Source organism: Antechinus flavipes, chromosome 4 (genome assembly GCF_016432865.1).
Source record: "Antechinus flavipes isolate AdamAnt ecotype Samford, QLD, Australia chromosome 4, AdamAnt_v2, whole genome shotgun sequence".
Taxonomy (NCBI): Eukaryota; Metazoa; Chordata; class Mammalia; order Dasyuromorphia; family Dasyuridae; genus Antechinus; species Antechinus flavipes.
The window spans coordinates 319,714,382-319,735,991 of record NC_067401.1 but is presented as its reverse complement, the minus strand read 5'-3'; the positions used below and the strand labels follow the sequence as shown (position 1 = coordinate 319,735,991).

The 21,610-nt window shown below is 34.7% G+C and overlaps 1 protein-coding gene across 3 annotated transcripts in view; it reads left to right on the top strand.

The window, feature by feature from the left end:
• Positions 1 to 336: 336 nt before the first annotated feature.
• Positions 337 to 21,610, top strand: part of HBS1L (HBS1 like translational GTPase) — a 138,779-nt gene continuing 117,505 nt past the window's right edge. For 2 of the 3 annotated variants that reach the window (XM_051997801.1, XM_051997802.1), the window contains exons 1-4: positions 372 to 557; positions 4,614 to 4,679; positions 20,512 to 20,643; positions 20,920 to 21,105. In XM_051997801.1, coding sequence (XP_051853761.1) covers positions 515 to 557; positions 4,614 to 4,679; positions 20,512 to 20,643; positions 20,920 to 21,105 — 427 coding nt within the window. In that variant the 5' untranslated portion in view covers positions 372 to 514. Of the gene's footprint in view, positions 558 to 4,613; positions 4,680 to 20,511; positions 20,644 to 20,919; positions 21,106 to 21,610 lie in introns of all 3 variants that reach the window. The other variant, XM_051997803.1, reaches the window with a different exon arrangement.

Below are 21,610 nucleotides of genomic sequence, written 5' to 3'. Positions count from 1 at the left end.
AACTTTTTTCCAACTTCAGTCTTACATCCCTATCTCCACCTTTCTACCAAATATCGCAGAATGACTTATTGACTCTTATGACAATAACTCGGACCAGCTTTGCTCTACTCAATTAACTGGAACCAAATCAAACTTCACGTGTGCACAGATCTAGGCGGCACCACGTGGTGAGGTCGGTACTGGGGTAGCCCCGCCTCCTACCAGGCTCAAGTGGTGTAATGTAATGTCCTGGCGTACTACCAATCATCCCTATGATGCCGAGGAAATAGGGAGTGGGTGGAGTGCTTGAAGTCTCAGCGCGCATGCGTTTTCGGCAGACGGTGACGTTCGTCGCGTCGTCGCGTCGTTGCGTCATCGCGCGTGCGCAGAACCTTTGCGGAGCGCTGTGCCGGAAGCCAACATGGCGTCCGAGCGCTCTCCAGGCTGCTGTGGTTATCGCGGTCGCATCTGAAAAAGATAGTCTGAGGGGGTCGAAGCAGCGGGGCGCAGCGGAGGGGCGGGCGCTGTGGTCGGTATGGCGCGGCACAGGAACGTCCGAGGCTACAACTACGATGAAGGTGAGTACAAAGACCAGTCCTTCCCCCTGCCACCCTGGGCTGCGGCCTTGGGCCCTATGGGGTTCATTACCATTACCTTTCCTTATCTCCTGGCCTACTCTTCGGCCCCTTCCCTTTGGCTTCTCTCAAAATCCCGAGTCCCGGAGTGGTGATTTCGGAGCGTGGAGACCAGGACAACTAGTGGGGTTTCGTTTGACACAAACAAATGGGACAAGAGAAAGATTTGTCAGAGAGGGTAAGAAGCTGACCCAGCTGCTAGGGGTGATACCACTCATGGTCATTATTTTTCATTTGTTACGTGGGCAGCGTGCGTACTCTGTTGGGTAGGAATTTGGCAAGGTAAAGATTTTGGTGTGTTTAGTACCTGCCACATAGTTGGCGCTTATTGGTGCAGTGTAAATCTCATTCTGGGAGGCGTATGCACACACATATGCTTTCTTTAGTGCCTGTCCCTCTTGTCTGCTCCCCTCTGCCAGAATTTCCAAGAGTAACATTTTTTTTTTTTTGCATTGCTCTTTCTTTTAACCACCCCGTCCCCCCAAAAACACACACACACACACACACACACACACACACACACACACACACACGCTCCTTTAAAACGAACAAATAAAAACCACTACCCAGTTTGGAGAAATTTTTTTGTGACAGTCTACAATTGAAGTTAAATTTTTAGGATTTTAAGGATTACTCTTTTGATATAAATACGAGTATTAAAAATGTTCAGTATTCGAAAGAGCTGTGTTTTTGTCTTGTGTACTCAAGAATTGTATGAATGAACTGAACTGTCTTAGCTTTGTTCCCTTTGACTTTCCTACTAAATTAGGAGTTTTAGACCAGTGACTTTTACCTGAGAATCGATTAAGAGAGATTGTAACTAAATTCTGTGCAAGTCTTGTGGGTCATGGCTAGGATGACAGAAAAAAAGTACTTACTTGCTTACTGGATATCAAATAAATGGATGTAATTATTTTAAAACATATAATTAAATTCAGGGACAGTAACAAATTTGGTAATTTATAAAACTGTCTCCTCTATTAGATATAAGCGCTTTGAGAGCAAATCTTTCCCCTTCACTTATCCTCTAGTTCCAGTTCTTAGCATACAGAAGGCACTTAAATGTTTCTTTAATGTAAGCAAGTTACAGTAGAGTTTTCAAAGAAAGATGGGGATTTAGGGATATAAGCTTTAAATATTTGTATTTTCAAAGCAACCAAGACATATCCTTATACAATTTTTTTGGTTGTAAATCTCTCAGTTATCCATTATGATATTTGTTAGTTCCTGATATTGCCTAAAATGGAAACCTTTTAAAACTTGTCTAAATGTTGTAGATCATAGATGTTTAAGTAAACATAAGATTAAGTGGAAGATCTGAAAACAAAACAATATGTGAATAGAATTAATTATTACTATCTGTGTACATTTTGTTTTTGAACTGAACACCTAAATTTTTCCCTCAGTTTATTGTCTCTCCTTAGTTCAGGTTGCCATGTTTTCTTTGGAATATTTGGTGACATCATAACCATTTTAAATATGTCAGAATCAGTTTTCTTCATCTTGTTTGTCTTACATGTCGGTGAGAATACGGACTTTCTAGAATTAACAAATCCTTTCAAAACATGAGTCAGCATGGTGAAAAGGCCAAAAAAAAATTTTTAATAGAAAGTCATTTGTGAAATAAATGTCTTTCGAATGATTAATATATTTTGAAATGCTTTTTGATTTATGTTTCATAAGAAAAATTGCTAATGAAGAATTAATATGCTTTAGTTGGCTACTTTTTAAAATTGAACATGATTGTTTCACTTAAAGTTGTAAATTTTAGTTTTTTGTTTTGTTTGCTCATGGATCTTCTCCCTCTGCGCCTGGTTCTGGTTCTAACAAATTTTTCATGGACTTTGAAAATTAGTTAAATTCCTTTCTGATTAGCATTTAACTTATTTTTTATGATTTTTGTGTTAAAAGTAACAATTTATTAAATATATTTGCAGACTTGTGCCAGTCCCTCCTTTTATTTTTGGGTTCCACTTTTTGGATTCTTGCTATTTTTCCTGACCCTTTTGAAATTAATAAACCAATAAGCACTCAAATCTAATTATTTTAAGGTTATGGGCATACATCTTTAGTTTATTTCAGCAGATTAACTAATATTTGTTCCTACTGTATAAAGAGAATACTGCTAAGCCCATAATGAGAAAGATGCTGTTTACATCGAGCTTATGCTGTAGTATGGGAAATAAAACTGTATATTGTTTTTCTAGAATTTAATGTCTCTTGAAATAATAAGACGTGAAAATAGATAACAGGAAAATGATTTTACTGTTTCTACCAGTAAGCTCCGCCAGTTATATTAAGATATATTCTATTGATTACAGTGTTGCTTGGATAAAAAGATAGGTAGATAGCTCATTTTGGCCTAAACAGCAACTTAGAGTGTACATTCTAAAGATAGTAGTGCATGGTATTTTATTTTCTTGGAGAAGCAATATGAAATATAAATGTTCAAAAAAATTTAAATACAGGGACAGAATTATTAGCTAGACAAAAACTCAGCCACTTGAAAAAGAAAATTAAAACAATTGGGAGTTTCCCTCACATTCAAATTCACATATAAAGAAAGATGAAACTAGTGTTGGAGGGGATTGTAGAAATGTAGATATACTTAAAATTAATTGAAACTCTGCACAACAGAACTGAAATGAAAGACACCTTTGAATTGTGTGAATTGGTATGTGCCAGGCACTATCCAAAGTTTTGGAGATGCAAAGGAAAAAAAAAATACAACCACAAACCAAGTTCCTGCTTTTTTTAGGAGCTGATAGTTTATTAGAGGAGATAAGTTGCAAACAACCTCCAAGATATATTGGAGAAGAATCTCAGAGGGAAAGCACTATATAAGGAGTACTGAGAAAAGCTTCTCACAGAAGGTGAAATTTAAATTAAGTCTTGAAGGAATCCATAGAAGCCACGAAGTAAAGATGAAGAAAGAGAAAAGTTCCAGGCATGAGGGATGTTGTTCAGTCGTTTCTAACTCTCTATGACCATAGCATGCCAGGGCTATCTATCTTCTTCTATCTCTTACAGCCGTGTTTTGCTATTGGAAAAACCATACCTTTGACACTTTATATGTATCATTGTCGGCAAGGTAGTGTTTATACTTTTTAGTATGCTGTCCAGATTTGCCATAGCTTTCCTTCCAGGAAACAAGCATCTTTTAATTTCATGTCTACTGTTGCTGCCTGCAGTGAATCCAAGAATATAAAATCTGACCCAGCTTCTCTCCTATTTGCCAGGAAGTGATGGGACCAGTTAGTTTTTTTGATGTTAAGCTTCAAACTAGCTTTTATGCTTTCTTCTTTCATCTGTCAGGAGGCATCTTAATTTCTTTTCACTTTATGCCATCAGAAAGATATCTCCATATCTGAGATTGTGGATATTTTTCTTGGTAAACAAAAAAAAATCATCCAGCCTGGCATTTCATATGAAATGACATGGGAAATAGCAAATGGAAAATGCTCTCATTTGGGAAATGAAGTATCTTGTGTGAGGAAAAATAGGGAGGCTAGTATAACTGGATCAGAGAGTACCTGAGGGGAAAGCGAAGCATAAGAAAACTGAAAAGGTAGGAGAGAACCAAGTTAAGAAACATTTTAAAAACCAAAAAGAGAATTTTATATTTGGAAACTATAACTAATAGGAAAGTAGTAGAGTTTATTGAATGGGGTGGGGGAAGGGTGATAAAAAATTTGCTGATAGCTGAATAGAAAGATGTACTGGAGCTGTTCAGCCTTTTGATTCCATTACTGGGCATTTATACTGGTCCAACATTTTTCCTAAATATTCATAGCAAGCAATACTTTTTGTAGCAAAGAACTGGAAACAAAGTAGATACCCATTGGAAAGTAAATAGAAATAGTCTTTGAAACAATTATTAGAATAACATATTCTAGGGTCTCCTTAACGTAGATGTGTTTATTTTAATGTTGGAAGCATTATTGATTAGAATGTAAGATCATTTGATATTTATTTTAACTTACTGTATATTTCATTTAGATTTTGAAGATGATGATCTCTATGGCCAGTCTGTAGAGGATGATTATTGTATTTCACCATCAACAGGTATGTATTCTGGATGAAATTGAGAGTCTTGCAAAGTGTTTTTTTTTTTTGGGGGGGGGGTGGTGATGGATAAAAAAGTACTGATTTTCTATACCTGAAATTAGTGGAAGAATGCTACATTGTGTAAACTCTTGGAGAGTTGGACTGTTTTTCATTTTAACTTTGTAACCATGTTATCCAGCAACATTTCTTATTTAAAAAACACTTTATACTTAATGGTTGAATTGTCTTAGATGATAAATAATATACATTTGAAGACATGAGTTTCAACTATAAATAAAACTAAACTTTTAACCAACTTGTAGAAAAATGAGATGCATGCTTTTTCCCCTTGTGTGTTGGAGATGAGAAATACTGTTTTTTGGATGGTGTGGAATGCAGTGTTAGTGAAATGGCTCTTGATTTTGTAGTCATGTGAACTGCATTTGAGAATCCTACATCTGCTCCTTCAGATTTGTAAAATGATTTATCAGGTTTCATCGTTGTAAGTCCTATGATCCTAATTCTTTTTTTTTTTTTTTTTTAAATAGATTTTTATTTACAAGATAAATGAATGGGTAATTTTAAAGCCAGGGTCCTCAAACTATGGCCCGCGGCTGGATGTGGCAGCTGAGGATGATTATCCCTCTCACCCAGAGCTATGAAGTTTCTTTATTTAAAGGCCCACAAAACAAATTTTTTGTTTTTACTATAGTCTGGCCCTCCAACAGTCTGAGGGGTAGTGAACTGGCCCCCTATTTAAAAAGTTTGAGGACCCCTGTTTTAAGCGTTGGCAATTGCAAAACCTTTTGTTCCAACTTTTTCCCTCCTTCCCCCACCCCTTCCCCCAGATGGCAGGTTGACCAATACATGTTAAATATGTTAAGGTATAAATTAAATACAATATATGTATACATGTCCAAACAGTTATTTTGCTGTACAAAAAGAATTGGACTTTGAAATATTGTACACTTAGCCTGTGAAGGAGATCAAAAATGCAGGCGGACAAAAATAGAGGGATTGGGAATTTTATGTAGTGGTTCATAGTCATCTCCCAGAGTTCTTTTGCTGGGTGTGGCTGGTTCAATTCATTACTGCTCTATTGGAACTGATTTGGTTCATCTCATTGTTGAAGATGGCCATGTCCATCAGAATTGATCATCATATAGTATTGTTGTTGAAGTATATAATCCCATGATCCTAATTCTAATTTGCTTATGCTGGAATGGTAATATATTGAATAATATTATAAAATTTCACAGATGTTTTTGGCAAAGCTTTTTACTTTTTATTTTCTGTTAATAGTTATTAGATAATTCATGTATAGCGACTCCCAAAATATTAAGAGGACTGAATTGTCATTTCATTGATGTTTTGTGGGTAGTCTTGTGTAAAGTTTGAGGCAGTGCTGTAATACTTTTTTCCTGTACAAAAATATAGGAAAAAGATTGGAGCAGAATTCTGCATTGAGACTTTTGTATATTGACAATATTGAGGTGTTCTATAAATTTTCTATTAATGTAGCTTCCCACTTCCAAAAATTTGCATGCAAGTTGATTATTTGGTACTTTGGAATACATTTCCTCTGAGAAACAGTATTATAAAAATGGTGACTAGATGCCAGGTCTGAACCACAAAAACTTATTTAGTCTATTATCTACCTGAAAAGGCAGCATGGTTTAATGCAGGGGTCCTCAAACTATAGCCGCGGGCTAGATGCGGCAGCTGAGGATGATTATCCCCCTCACCCAGAGCTATGAAGTTTCTTTATTTAAAGGCCCACTATAGTCTGGCCCTCCAACAGTCTGAGGGACAGTGAACTGGCCCCCTATTTAAAAAGTTTGAGAAACCCTGGTTTAATGTAGTTGTGTGGACAGGCAGGTCATAAAGTTCATGTAGTACAAAATGGTTGCACTGTGTGGTATCCTGGTCTCCCTAATTGTGGTACTGGGAGGGGCACAGTGCAGCCTGCATGCTCAGCAAGAGAAGTAGCAGCACCACTGGCAGGAACTTAGGTGGAGGCAATGACAGCAATAGAGGACCCAGGACTCCTTGCAGTCCTATGCTCAGGACTGTAGCTTCCATATCTAACCTTCCTCCCACTCCCCATGTTAAAAAAAAAAAAAAAAAATCTCCTTCCAAGGGAAGTTTGAACAGTGTGGAATGGAGAGAGTATAAAGGTTGCTTTTCTTCTCAGAAGGGAGGAGCCTGGTTGGATGAACTGGCTTGTTTCTCTGCTGAAACCCCACTTGCTCTTTTGGAGAATTTGGTTGGGGACGGATGGTTAGGCTGAGGACTAGAGCTGTACTCCTTATGGGAAAAATTTGTTTGGTACTCATCATACCTTTTGTAACCAATTAATGATATGTAATGAGGTATCACTAAATATATAAATTAGAGATGGATGGTGGTGTTGCATATGTGATACCTGATGTATAATATTCTACTAATGGCACTTCTACAGAACATATCTTACGATAATAAATAATGTTTACTTTGGTAAAAATATACTCGGGATTCTTACCTTAAGATATCAGAAGCGTATCTCGTTTTTTCTTCCTAGTAATATGGATGTTGGTAGAGCTTTCGTAATTTGGAAGTAGAATTGGTGAATATTTTGGAGGGAGTTGATGGGAGAGGGTGTGCTTCAGATTTTGAAAATCAATTGTTAGCCTTAGGGAAATTTAGTTCCTGGCTAAAATCTTTTATTTTCTTCCTTAAGCAACAGCCTGTTTCTCCTGTGCATTTCATTACAGGTACTGGGGCAGGTTTAGAATTTGGGTGAAGATCAGGTTAGATAATCTGGGTAGGAGAGTGGGAGGCAGATAGAACTGGAGATAACATTGGTTAGAAGTTGGAATTGCTGCTTGATGTGAGCAATCCTGGAGCTAGGATAGGTAGCAGTGGAAAGAATGGATTTACAACTTCTAGAGTAGGAATTCTTATCCATTTTCTTTCTTAGCCATATGTCTCTAGTGAAACCTGCGGATCCTATGTCAGAATGATTATTATAAAAAATAAAATGTGTAGTAACTCAATTATACTAAATACAGTTAGCAAAACATTTTTAAAAGTTCAAGGACAGGACTCCTGGTTAATAATAGTATTTTGACTACTAAGTCTTGTTATCTCAGAGCCTTCTTTTCACCTTGGGAATAATTTAGAAATAGGACAGGATGAGAGAAGAGAATATTCCCTCTTATATTTCTGAAGAAATAAGTTTCTTCTTTATAGTGGTTCTTGTATATATCCTTTTTGTAGTAATTTTTTCTGGCTCTTGTTTTTTCCGCCTCCTCCTCCTTCTTCTCCATTATTCTTGAAGAGCACCAATGACATCAGGAAAATGATCTCTTGACTTGAAAGTGAATTGGATTTAAGTGAGGCAAGGTTGTTTTGAAAAGTCAGCAGCCTCACTCTCCTCCAGAGTCATCAGAGTTCAGTGGCATTCAGAGATCAGGACAACTGGTGTTGGCCTCCTGAAGTTCTTCATTAGCTTCCTCTAATCTTCTATTTAGTTTTATTGCCGAGTTTTCTGTATTTTTCTTATAAGCACCTCTTTTTTTTCTTCAGAACAAATTTACCATCATGTCAAAGGATATTTGGTTTATCTAAAAATTTCTTGTCATTATATTCTCTTTACAAATATCTATTAGAGCTAGAAAAATCCTTAAAAGAGTTAGTATAGTCTAATCCATGAAGTTATTAATTGCATTTCATACTGTTTTCTGACCTGAGCTACATCTTCTGAGACAATCCAGTGTTTTTTCTATCAAATTAAACTTAAAGCAGCCCTGATGTACTTGTTTACAACATGTAGCATACTAAAAGTCCTGTTTTTACATGTTAATGGAAAGTGAGGCAAAAGTTTATTGATGCTTTTTGTTTTTACACTGCCACTTGATGCACAATGAGGTATTGTTATCAGAATATTTTTAAATTAGCTTAAACAAAATTAATTTATGCATATGTTCAGTTTTTAGCATTTTATTGTGTGAATTTATTTTGTGCCAGCACTTAGAAGTGTAATCAGCCTGGGAATCTGGCTTATCCAATTTCTTTTTATTTCATTCAAGTACCATAAGAAGAAAGACTGCTTGCTTCTTTAAATCCAATCTCATCTTCAAAACATTCTACACTTTCAAAAAAGCTAATGAATTCAGTTAAATGATTTTATTTTTATTCCTACTACTAAAATATAACATTTATATATCATTTTAAGATTTGCAAAACACTTGACAGATATTATCTTCTTTTATCTTTACTCTCACCTTGGGAACATAGTGCTTTTATAGTCCCTGTTTTGTAGATAAGGAAATGGAGGAAAGTTCACCCTCTAATGTATTTCTTCAGTAGTTTATTTTAGTCCTAGATGGGAATTTAAAGAGTACTGCATTTAGAGTTAGAAACTTAGGTTAGAATTCCAAAAATAACTGATATTTTGGTTATAAGTAGAACTTTGGTAGAATTGCCTTTTTTACCTAGAAATTAAGGATTGGTAAATATCAAAATTCTTGGCAATATAATGGGCTTTTTGATGGTCTTCAAACACACATTGTCAGTTAACAATAAGCACCTACTCTATATGCTAAGTACTATGCTAAATATTAGGGATACAAAAAAGGTAAAAGTTCCTTTGGAGCTCTAATTGCAAACAACTGTGTACAAACAAGCTATATGCCAGAGGAATTGGAGATAATGAATTAAGTAAAATTAAGGAGTATCTGGAAAGGTTTTTATTGAAAAGGTGGGGTTTTAGTTGGGACTCAAAAGAAGCTAAGAGGTGGAAGTGAGGAGGGAATTAATGGGGGACAGCTACTGAAAATAAGTATCTTGTTTTAGGAACAGCAAGGAGGTCAGTGTCACCGAGTGTGTTGTAAGTATGGTTGGGTGTAGGAGAGGCGTTTTCTTAAAGTGTAAGAAGAATGGAAAGATGAGTAGAGACAGGTTATGAAAAGCTTTCAGTGCCAAACAGAATTTCTTATCTTATCTTGAAGGTGATAGGGAACTACTAGAGCTTATTGATTGAAGGAGGGGATGGGAGTAATATAGTCAGACCTGTACTTTAGGAAGATCATTTTGATCCAGCCAAGTGGAGAATGTCCTGAAGTTGGGACAGACGTGGCAGAATGAACAACCACAAGGCTATTATAATAGTCTAGGTGTAAGGTGATGAGGATACAGCAAGGTGGTAGCAGTGTCAGATGAGAGAAAGAAGCACATGGGAGAGATGTTACAGATATAAAATGAAAGCTCTTGGCATCAGGTTGAATAGGGAATTTTTACACACATACACCCACACCCAAATATATATATATGTGTGTGTGTGTGTGTAAATATACAGTATACATGTAGGTATGCATATGTGGGCAGCTAGATGGTACAATGGATAGAGCTGAAATCTGTTCAAAGTTCCTAAGTTCACAGCCAGCCAAGGGCACTTACTAGCTGTGTGACCGTGGGAAAGCCACATAAGACTGTCTCAGTTTCTTCATGTGTAAAATGAAAGGGAAAATGGCTAACCACTCCAGTATCTTTGCCAAGAAACTTCAAATGGGATCACAGAGAGTCAGACAATGATTGAAATGACTGAATAACAAGTATATGTATGCATGTGTATATTACATAAGTAATAAGCACATACATATTGAAATATATACATATATGATATCTTTAAAATTCATCTAAAGTTATTATTATTCTTATTTTGACAAAAAATAGCTTCAAATATAATTTGGGCTGATGAGGAAACTGAAGTTCAGACAGGCTAAGTGGCTTACCCAAGGTCACACACATGGTAATGTAATCTTTTTGAGAAGAGGACCTGTTTTTTTCTATTTTTATTTTGATACTGAAATCAAGAAGTCTTTATTAAGTGGCTAGCATGCCAGGTGCTGCTAGGTGCTTTTAAACAGAGGTAAAAACAAAACAGTCTCTGCTTTCAAGGTGTTCAGATTTAATGAGGATAAAATAAAAAATACACAATTAAAGATAAAATAGATTCAAAATAATTTCCAGGAGGTAGGGCATATTTGTAATATGAAAGGCAATTTAAGGGTAGAATAGGTACTTAATGTTTTATTTAGTTGAAATGACTTGAAAATTGGAAGACAGATTTTAACCCCTCTGATTTCAAATCTATCCCTTTTTTCATTATATGGTGCTTGCTATTTGGAGTTTTGTTCTTCCATCAAGCATTTATTTAATACCTATTATGTGCTAGGCACTGGGAAGGAAGCCGTCTTTATTCACAAAGAGCTTACATTCAAATGGGGGAGAAAATAATTATGTAATTAAATATATGCAGTATAAATATAAAGTGAATACAAATATATGTAACATAATTAACCATAAGGGTAGTTTGGGAGGGAAGGAACTACTAGCATTTAGGAGAGAATGAGAAAATATTTCAACATAGAAATTAATTTTTTTTAAATTAAAGCTTTTTATTTACAAAACATGCATGTATAATTTTTCAACATTGACCCTTGCAAAACCTTCTGTTCCAGATTTTCTCCTTCTTCTCCCCCATCCCATTCCCTAGATGGCAGGTAGTCCAATACATGTTAAATATGTTAAAATATATTTTAAATTTAAATATAAATATGTATGCATATTTGTACAGTTATCTTGCTGCACAAGAAAAATTGGATCAAGAAGGAAAAAAAAAAACCCTGAGAAATAAAACAAAATGCAAGCAAACAACAACAGAAAGAATGAAAATACTAGATTGTGGTCCACACTCAGTTCCCATGGTCCTATCTCTAGGTGTAGAGGACTCTATCACTGAACAATTGGAACTGGTTTGAATCATCTCATTGTTGAAGAGAGCCACATCCATCAGAATTTATTATCATATAGTCTTGTTGCCGTGTATAATGATCTCCTGGTTCTGCTCATTTCACTTAGTTCTTATAAGTCTCTCACAGGCCTCTCTGAAATCATCCTGTTGGTCATTTCTTACAGAACAATAATATTCCATAACATTCATATACCATAATTTATTCAGCCATTTGATGGACATCCATTCAGTTTCCAGTTTCTTGCCACTACAAAGAGGGCTGCCACAAACATTTTTGCATATGTGAGTTCCTTTCCTTTCTTTAAGATCTTTTTGGGATATAAGCTCAGTAGAAACACTGCTGTATTTGAAGCACTTTAAAAGGAGTTCATATTTAAGTATGAAGGAGATCTGAGACCCCTGGAATTAACTGTGATGTCACATGTTCACATTTGCACTTAAGAAAAATTACTTTGGCAGATGTGTTTAGGATGGTCTGGAATGGTGAGATGTATAAGCAGAATGTTTTGGTAGTGCATCTGGATGGAAAATATAGAGATGATTAACTTGGGCACATTCCTTAAATGGAGTTTTTGGGAGGAAATCATCACTCCACTCACCAGGGGCAGAGAACTCTAGTGAAGTGTTAGTATCAATACTAATTCATCTTTCAGGATGATGAAGTTCCTTCGGTGATGATGGAGCATCCAAAAGACTACAACCAAGTGGAAAATGAGTGAGTGGAGATGGAAAAAAGAGAAGGACCTAGAACATAATCTTGGGGATCTCCAATAGTTAGAGGGTAATATTTATATGTGTGTATTAATACACATGTACTTGTTTATATACGTATATGTGTATATGTGCATGTGTACATATAGGCACATACAAATAAATATAAATGTTTGACTATATATGAACAGCTTTCAAGGGAGATTGATTAGTGGTTAATTAAGGTAGAAAAGAACTAGATAAGATCGGTATTATGAAAACTCAGAGAGGAGAGAAAAGGCCAATGTAGCTGGATCGCAATGGGGGATGTATAGTAAGGCTGGGAAGATAGATGGGGCCAAGATTGAGAATGGCTTTAAAAGTTCATGTTTAAGTGTAAAGGAGATCTGAGGCCACTGGAATTAATTGAGTGGGATCACATGTTCACATCTTCACTTAAGGAAAATTACTCCTAGGAGAAGAAAGTAGTAAACACTGTCAGATGTACCAGGTAGGTAAAGAAGAGTAATTAGTGGGGGGGAAATAGGTAAAATAGTGAAAAAATTACTGGTAACTTGGATCAAGCAATTACAGTTCAGTGAGTTTAGAAGCCAGAGAGCAAAGGATTGAAGAATGAGAAGACAGGAAGTAGAGGTAACAAGTATAGGCCTCTTTTCTTAGGAATTTGGCTGAAGAGGAGAGAAGAGATATAAGATGGTAGCTTGAGGGAATAGTAAGTTCTCGAAGATTTTTAAAGGATTAGTCTGGTAGAGCAGATGGGCTAGTATAGAATCAAGGCTACATTAGAAGGGTTAGCCTTGGCAAGAAAGAAAAGAGGAAAGATTGAGAAACAGAAGTGGTTTTAAGGTAAAAAGAATTGGAAGTTGATAGAGGTCATGTTGAATGGCTTAGTTTTGGAAAATTAAACACAAGATCCTCAATTTAAAAGGAAAGAAAGAAAAGCGTGAGAGAAAAAGTCTTGAAAACTTCTGTGGGAAGTGAGAAAGGGAATATTAAATAATAAATAGACCTTCTTGCTGCAGGGAAGATCCAGTTGATATTGTATAACCTGAATTTCTAATGTGCCCATTTAGCACAATTATGAAACTTCTTGCAGCTGCTTTTAGGTACAAATCAGTAGGAATGGCAGGGGAAGATGATGGATTGTAGTTTGGCAAGAAATGGATAATGAGTAAATCAAGAAGGCAGAAGATAAAGTTGAAATGGTTAACTTGAGTTGAGTATAAAGTAAGAGTCAAAGTCCTCAGTTTAGAGTGGAAAGGGCAAGTGAGAGGCTTTAGGAGAAATGAAATTTGGAATCCCTTCTGTAGGGAGTATGATAAGAATTTTCGAAGAGTATAACAGTACTGATTTGTTCAAGTGAAGGTTGACACTGGATAGCATGAATTTAGAAAGTGTAGTCAACATAGTTTTGAGATTAAGTTAAAATGGCCATCAGCTTGAGATTGGAGAGAGGAACTGAGCAGTAGTAGTGACCTCAGAAAGTAAAAGAATTCTAAAAGTTCTTACAAAGGCCGAAAAATGAGGTATAAAGAGAAGTTATTATGGTCAGGTGTCAAGTGGAGATTAGAATAATTGTTGGGTAATAGTGAACTCTATGAATGGCTGAAATGGAGTGAAGGAGTATAATGATCATTTTATGATATCTATTTTTATTGTACTCAAATGATAATTAGTTTTTTTTTAAATATATAAGATGTTTGAACAAAAAACTGTTTTGAATAAACTGATTTTTTTTTCTTTGTTCTAAATCTTTGATGCTTTTTTTTTTTTTTAATGATAATACAGCTTAATTCATCCCCCTTTCTTTTCCCTTGCTTTACAACTCTGTTTGGATCATCTTAGCTTTGAAGTTATGGATCTAGAAGTTGGGTTTTTCGTTTTCTAGTAGGTATATTTTATTTTTTATTTTTATTATTAAAATCTTAAACACCTCCGAGGTCATTGTCTTAAGATTAGGCTAGATATAGATGATGCTTGTACTTTGATATTTTCTCCCTCAGCAGTAATTTTCAGTGTGATTTATAAAAATCTCATTGTATTTTATAGGAAGATAGAAAAGTTCTATATTAGTTCTTTTAGGGAGGTTTCAACTGTCATTACTTTTTTAAAATATCTCTAAACAAGTGGCCAAGGGACCACACCATTCTTAAAATAAAAAACATAGGAGTAAAATAAATGTGTTAAATGCTTTTAATTTCTGGCAGGATGCTAGAGTTAATTCGTCATAGATTTAGGTCCAATGTTAATGTACAATATTCTAGCATTAGCTAAGTTTGTAGTGTGTAGCACATAGAGATACCTAGATAAGTAGATAACTCTCTGGGTTTGGTAATGTTATTTACAAAGACTGATTGGATTGCACACTTTGGAGTGGGGCAAGATAGTTTGGCTTTGGAATTGTGTTAGCTGTCACTGCCCCACAGTGAAAATCCTCCTTCACAGCAGCCATCATTTAAGTGTTTTTGCTATTTAACAGCATGATGCCTAAGCTCTAGATTTTAAAAGTAGCAAGAGTATCAGTAGTCTTTGAATTTTGAGTGAATACATATCTGGACCCTTTTCTTTATTTTATTTCATTTATTTATTTATTTATTTATTTTTAAGTAACTTTTTATTGACAGAACCCATGCCAGGGTAATTTTTTTATATCATTATCCCTTGCACTCACTTCTGTTCTGATTTTCCCCCTCCCTCTCTGCACTCCGTCCCTCAGATGGCAAGCAGTCCTTTACATGTTAAATAGGTTACAATATATCCTAGATACAATATATGTGTGCAGAACCGAACAGTTCTCTTGTTGCAAAGGAAGAATTGGATTCAAAAGGTATAAATAACCCGGGAAGAAAAACAAAAATGCAAGCAGTTTATCTTAATTTCCCAGTGTTCTTTCTTTGGGTATAGCTGCTTCTATCCATCCTTGATCAATTGAAACTGAATTAGATCTTTTTATTGAAGAGATCCACTCCCATCAGAATACATCCTCAAACAGTATCGTTGTTGAGGTATATAATGATCTCCTAGTTCTGGTCATTTCACTTAGCATCAGTTCATGCAAGTCTCTCCAGTCCTCTCTGTATTTATCCTGCTGGTCATTTCTTACAGAACAATATTCCATAACGTTCATATACCACAATTTACTCAATCATTCTCCAATTGATGGACATCCATTCATTTTCCAGCTTCTAGCCACTACAAACAGGGCTGCCACAAACATTTTGGCACATACAGATCCCTTTCCCTTCTTTAGTATCTCTTTGGGGTATAAGCCCAGTAGAAATACTGCTGGAGCAAAGGGTAAGCACAATTTGATAACTTTTTGTGCATAGTTCCAAATTGCTCTCCAGAATGGCTGGATGTGTTCACAGTTCCACCAACAATGTATCAGTGTCCGAACCTTTTTCTTGTGATACTATAGATAATTTTAATTGCCTTGCATTTGTTTTACTCTTTATTTATGTGATTATGATTGTTAAAGCAAGAGAGTATTTTGTATTTTAGCTACTATGTACCTTTTTACTGCAGAATTTAATTACCTGACCAATCATTGTAAGGTTGAAAATTTTGATTTAACAAACACTAATTGAATGAAACAAATATATCTGCTTTATTGATTACCTTTGTCTTCCATATAGATTCTATCCTCATTATCAAACTCTTTAGAACCTAAGGTAGAAGGGATTGTTCTACAGCAGCAATATCTGTAGATAGGTCATGTAGCCTAGGACTTTTTAAACTTTCTCCACTCACAACCCCTTTTTGCCTGAGAAATTTTTACATGACCATGGGTAAACAGGTATGTAAAATAGATAAACACTGATGATAAATCATAAAAAAAAAATTATTTTAAAACAATTCTTTGGTATGCATATATTTTACCATTTATTAAAGACAAACAAATTTGCATCCTAATATGTATATGCTTGTTTATTTTTACATAAAGAATTAAATCTTGGCAGAATATTTGGTAATTTTTGATAATATTTGGCTATATTTTACTGTTGCAAAATTTTCACATCTCCCCACATTCAGTTTAATGATCTCATAAAGGGTCCTGACTCATAGTTTAAGAAGCTTTGATTTAGTCCGACTATTTAATTTATAGTTAAGGAAATTGAGACCCATGATATCTAATAAATGCTGAATGAATGTCACAGACATGTTCATTAGTAGTTTAGAAGTTGGCCACAGAGGAAAGAGGGACTGGATATTGAAGGAAAAAAGTAAAGAGAAACAGTGATAGTTGAAGCAATTTGTACTCTGAGTACCAATTAAGTACTAATTAGGAGAGTAATTCATAGACCATTTTGGTTAGAATTGAGAATTTACATAGAAAAAAAAAAAGAAAGGTATATTTGTATGGATTTTATAGTACCTTGAAAATAAGGCTAAGGTGTTATTAAGGCTTTAGTTTATGTTCACTAAGCATTTAAGAATTCTTATTCATTTGGACTGAAGATGTTTGCTATTAGGAAAATTTATCATCAGTAGTGTGTAGGTTGGGTTGTTGGATATTCATTATTGAGTTCCTTTTTAGAAAATATATCATCATTTAAGTCCTTTAAGGTGTCCATTGTTTCAATTTTTCTTTTCTTGTGGTATAACAATATTGGGTAACATTTATGAAATACAGTCAATTTAGCTGTTCCCTAATTGACAGGCACTTTTGTTCCATATAAATTGTGGCTTTTAATACTATACCTGAGAAAAAATTAATTTCAAAGCATTGAATATTTAAATTCATTCTTTATACTCTTCTTGGGAGCTATTAAGTTTAGATATGATGTAGGTTTGATTTCCAAAGATCTTGCCAATAGGGCAATACAATTCCTTTAAAAAATGTCTGTAATATACACTACTGCCTAAATGCTTAAGAGATATTAGGCAGTGGCCTTTGAGTTTTGAATATTAGTGGGATGATCATTGGAGTCAGAAAAAAAATAACATTTGTGTTGGGCTTCAAAAGGTAAGGAGAAAGAGCAAGGTATTTCAAGCTCAGGGATCAACTGAGCAAAGTCATAAAGAGTTTAGGGGTCAGAAAATTACTTTCTTTGAATGGACTATAACGGTGCTTGGAGAGGTGGAGGTATAAAATGTGGCTGGAAACCTAGGGTGGCATAGAAGAGTGAACTTAAGTTGGAACTAAAGTGATAGGGTCTCATTGGAGATTTTTAGCATTAGTGTGATATGACCATATTTATGTGTTAAAAATGTTACTTTGGATTAGTTGGGGTTGAATGGAAGGGAAGGGCCATTTCAGAAGTTTTTTTAATACTCCAGATAGGTGCTAATGACAATGGTACTAGGTTGATAGTCTTGGAAATAGAGAGAGAAGCCAGAAATGCTATAGAGATAAAATTAATTGAATTTGGTACATAGATATAAGAAGAGATATCAGAAGAAAAATTAATGATATGCTAAAATTATGAACCTGATAGCCAAAAGTAGTAGTTAAGTTTTATGAGAAAATAAAATGATTACCCTATAGGTTTTACATTTGTTTATTTTGAGGTGATGGACAGAACAACCACATGGAAAATGTTCTTTGGGCCAAAGTATAGAAATTCTGGAAACACTTTGGAATTATGCATAGAAAATAAAGCACTTAATGAACTTTAAATCCCTCACTATATATATAAATGTTAACTGCTCTGAAAGCAGGAACCTTTCATTCATCCATCCATTCATTCAATCATTACTTTTCTTTGTGTTCCCAGTTTTTAATCATAGTGCGTAGTTCATAGGTGTGATTTAATACGTGTTTGTTGTGTGACTTGATGACAGTTCCAAGAACAAGACATTCCATTTCTTATCACCAGCCATTTTCTCTCAATATTCCCCAACTGTAGAATGTTTTTCCCTTTTCCATTCTGCCTGGGAGGCTTGACTTCCCAGCTTTACTTTGTGTCCCAGCTAAATCTCATGTTTTTCAAGAAGGCTTTCCAAAGTTCTCTTAATTTTAGCATAATTTCTCTGTTAATTATCTTTCACTTATTCTATATATAGCTTGCTTTGCATATATTTGTTTGCAAATTATTTTAAATACCCCAATAAATAATAAGCTCCCTGACCTTGAGGTCCTGACTGTCCCTGATTGTCTTTTGCCCTTTTTTGTATCCCCAGAGCTTAGCACAGTTACTGGCACATAGTTGGTGCTTAATAAATGTTTATTGATTGATTATTGATATGTTTATTATAAATTATAAATAAATATTCATTGATTATTGAGTCTGGAACCATTGAAATTTAAAACATAGAGTAAGAAAGCCAGGGGGAATATGCAGTTACTAAAGCCAAGGAACTTCTTTCCAATATGAGGGAGTATCCTAAGGTTAGAAGTAGCTGAGTGATCAGCTCAAAATAAAGATAAAGACCTCAGTTTACTTATTTGTAAAATGAGAATTGGACTTGGAGGCCTCTAAAATTTCTTCCGACCCTAAATATATAATTCTTTGATCTTTGTCCTCTTCCCAGCTCTTTTAGGTAGGAGTTAGTTTCCTGAGATGTTCTGTTTTTGATATACTTTTTTTTCTGGCCATTATATTCTCTTCCAGGCTTCAACTTTATATAGATGATTGCCAAAGTTACACCACAGGATTTGAGCTTCAGATCCACATCTCTTAACTTTCTCTAGGACAGAAGTTCTTCAGACATGTGCTTTTACTTTTAGTTTTTCATCTTTACTTTTTTGTTAATCAGTTAACAAATGTACATTAAGCTCTTGGTATATGCCAGGCATTGTGTTAAATGCTGAGCATACAAAGTAAGGCAAACAGTACTTTCTGCTATCTCACCTCTTACTGACTTTATAATTTTCTTCCATTACTTAAAACCATTATTCTGAGAAGAGTTGTGGATCCACAGACTTTAACTGACTGCGAGAGAGTTCTATAATAAAAAAAGTTTAACGCTTTCTGTAGGATGTCTCTACCATATCTTCCATTAGCATTTCAAAACCCTCATCAAACCAGGATGGATAGATGCCTCTTCCTTGACTTCATTAATATTACACTCTCTTGGCTTGAAGGTTTCTGAAGACAGAATCTTAGAGTGAAAAGCAGAGTGAAGGAGCAGACATCTGAAATATGTCCAAATTTAGGGGAAAAGATGAAGAAATAGAACTATTTAAGGAGAAAGAGAAGAAATGATTAAAGAGTTATAAAAAGACATAGCCAGCCGGAAACATAAAAATACAGTCCAACCACAGAATTAAGTACATTGCATTTTTACAGTTGGATAGTGATTGGTGATTTTGGACAAAGTCGATTCAGTAGAATAAGTAGACTACTGAAATTTGTATGTTTTCAGTAGATTAAATGAGAAAATATACAAATGAAAAAGTGCATACTTTCTAAACCTTGAAGTGCTACATGAATAATAGCTGTTGATGATGGTGATACCAGTAATGGGAAAAGCCACTTGCAAAGGGTTACAGAGCGAGTGGGCAATAAGAAAAGCAAAGCAGGATTAGTATAGGTTTAGGACCTTACATCAGTTAGTGAGTGTATGGAAATATGAGGCTATATATTCTTTTTTTAATATAAAGTTTTTTATTTTCAAAGCATATGCATAATTTTCAGTATTCACTCTTGCAAAACTTTGTGTTCCAAATTTTTTTTCTCCCTCCACCCTCCTAGAAGGCAAATAATACAACATGTTAAATATGTTCATTTCTTCTATACATATTTCGACAATTTTCATGCTGCACAAGAAAATTCAGATTAAAAAGGAAAACAAATGAGAAAGAAAACAATGAAAGCAAACAACAACAAAAAGTGAAAATACTATGTTGTAATCTCTGCTTAGTTCCCACAGTCCTTTATCTGGATACACATGACTCTCCTCATCACAAGACCATTGGAACTGGCTTTAATCACTTCACTGTTGAAAAGAGCCAAGTCCATCAGAATTGATCATCACATAATCTTCTTGTTGTGTAGAGTTCTCTAGGTTCTACTCACTTTACTTAGTAGCAGTTCACTTGAGTCTCTTCAGGCCTCTGAAGTCATCCTGCTGGTCCTTTCTTATAGAACAATAATATTCCATTACATTCAACAAATAAAAACAGGAATGATGGCCATTCACTCAGTTTGCAGTTTCTTACCACTACAAAAAGGACTGCTATAAACATTTTTGTATATGTGGGAGACTTTATTTTAAAGCTAAATATAAATGATTTCTTGATGATTAATTGTTCAGTATCATTTATTTCTTCTCGTATATATGTATGGATATAATTGGTACATCAGCATCTATAATTTTTAACTTCATCTCCCAATAAAAAATATTGGGTAATTTTTAGGAACTATTTATTTATAGTATCTTGTTCTTTTTATATTGTAGCTGCTCAGTTTATTTACTCAAGACATGATAAACCATCATCATTTGTTGAGCCAGTAGAAGAATATGACTATGAAGATACAAAAGAACCTGCTAACTCTATTTCTAATCATCAGCTTAGTGGAATTGATCAAGGTATAGTAAAACAAACCAAACAAATCAACAAACCCCCAAACCTCTTTGTTTCTCTGTTATTCTGAGGTTGGTTCCTTAAACAAATAAAAACAGGTCTAGTCCAAAAGAAAAAAAAAAGCAAGTTTTTTTGTTGAGAAAATCTTTAAGCAAAAATGATAGATTTTAGCCATGCTTATAGTATTACAAACTATATAGAAATGTGGATGTTAATCTGGAAAGTTTAGGGTTGTTTTGTGACACTGTATAATGTGTATTTTTGACCTTTATTTGCCATAGCTCGTCTTTACTCATGCCTTGATCACATGAGAGAGGTGCTTGGAGATGATGTCCCAGATCAAACAATGATTGAAGCAGTGTTGCAAAGTAAATTTGATGTGGAGAAGGCTTTAGCTATGGTGCTTGAGCAAAATAAAAAGCAGACCAAGAGTGAGGAAGCTATCTCCATGGGAAAGGCAACAAAAGGTATGCTATTAATTGTCTTAAAACCCATTATTACTTTTAATAAGTTAACGTTTGACAAAGTTTTGAATATACTTAACTCTTGCTCTTCATATTGACTACTTAATTGATGGATTTTTTAGGATGTCATGCTGTTTCATGCACTTAATTGTCTCTCTTTGGGCTCATTTACTGTTTGTTTTTATATTTTGCCTGGGCAAATCAAATCAAATGAAATTAAATTTGAGTTAGTAAGTTTCTTGTTAGTAGTGAAAATAAAAAGGAATCAGGTAGGAAATAGAAATTAATGGTGGAAACAAAACTGGGGATTAGATATTTAACTAATAATTTTTTTTAAACTATCATTTCTTAGAAAATCATATAAATGGGAACTGATATCCATTCAATGTTTAAAATTATAAAAGAGCCAAATTCAGTTTTTGTTTGTAGAAAATTAGTTAGCTTTAATATTAAAACTAAAAAGAAAGCTGTATATTATATATACATTGGGCTGTTACATAGTACATTT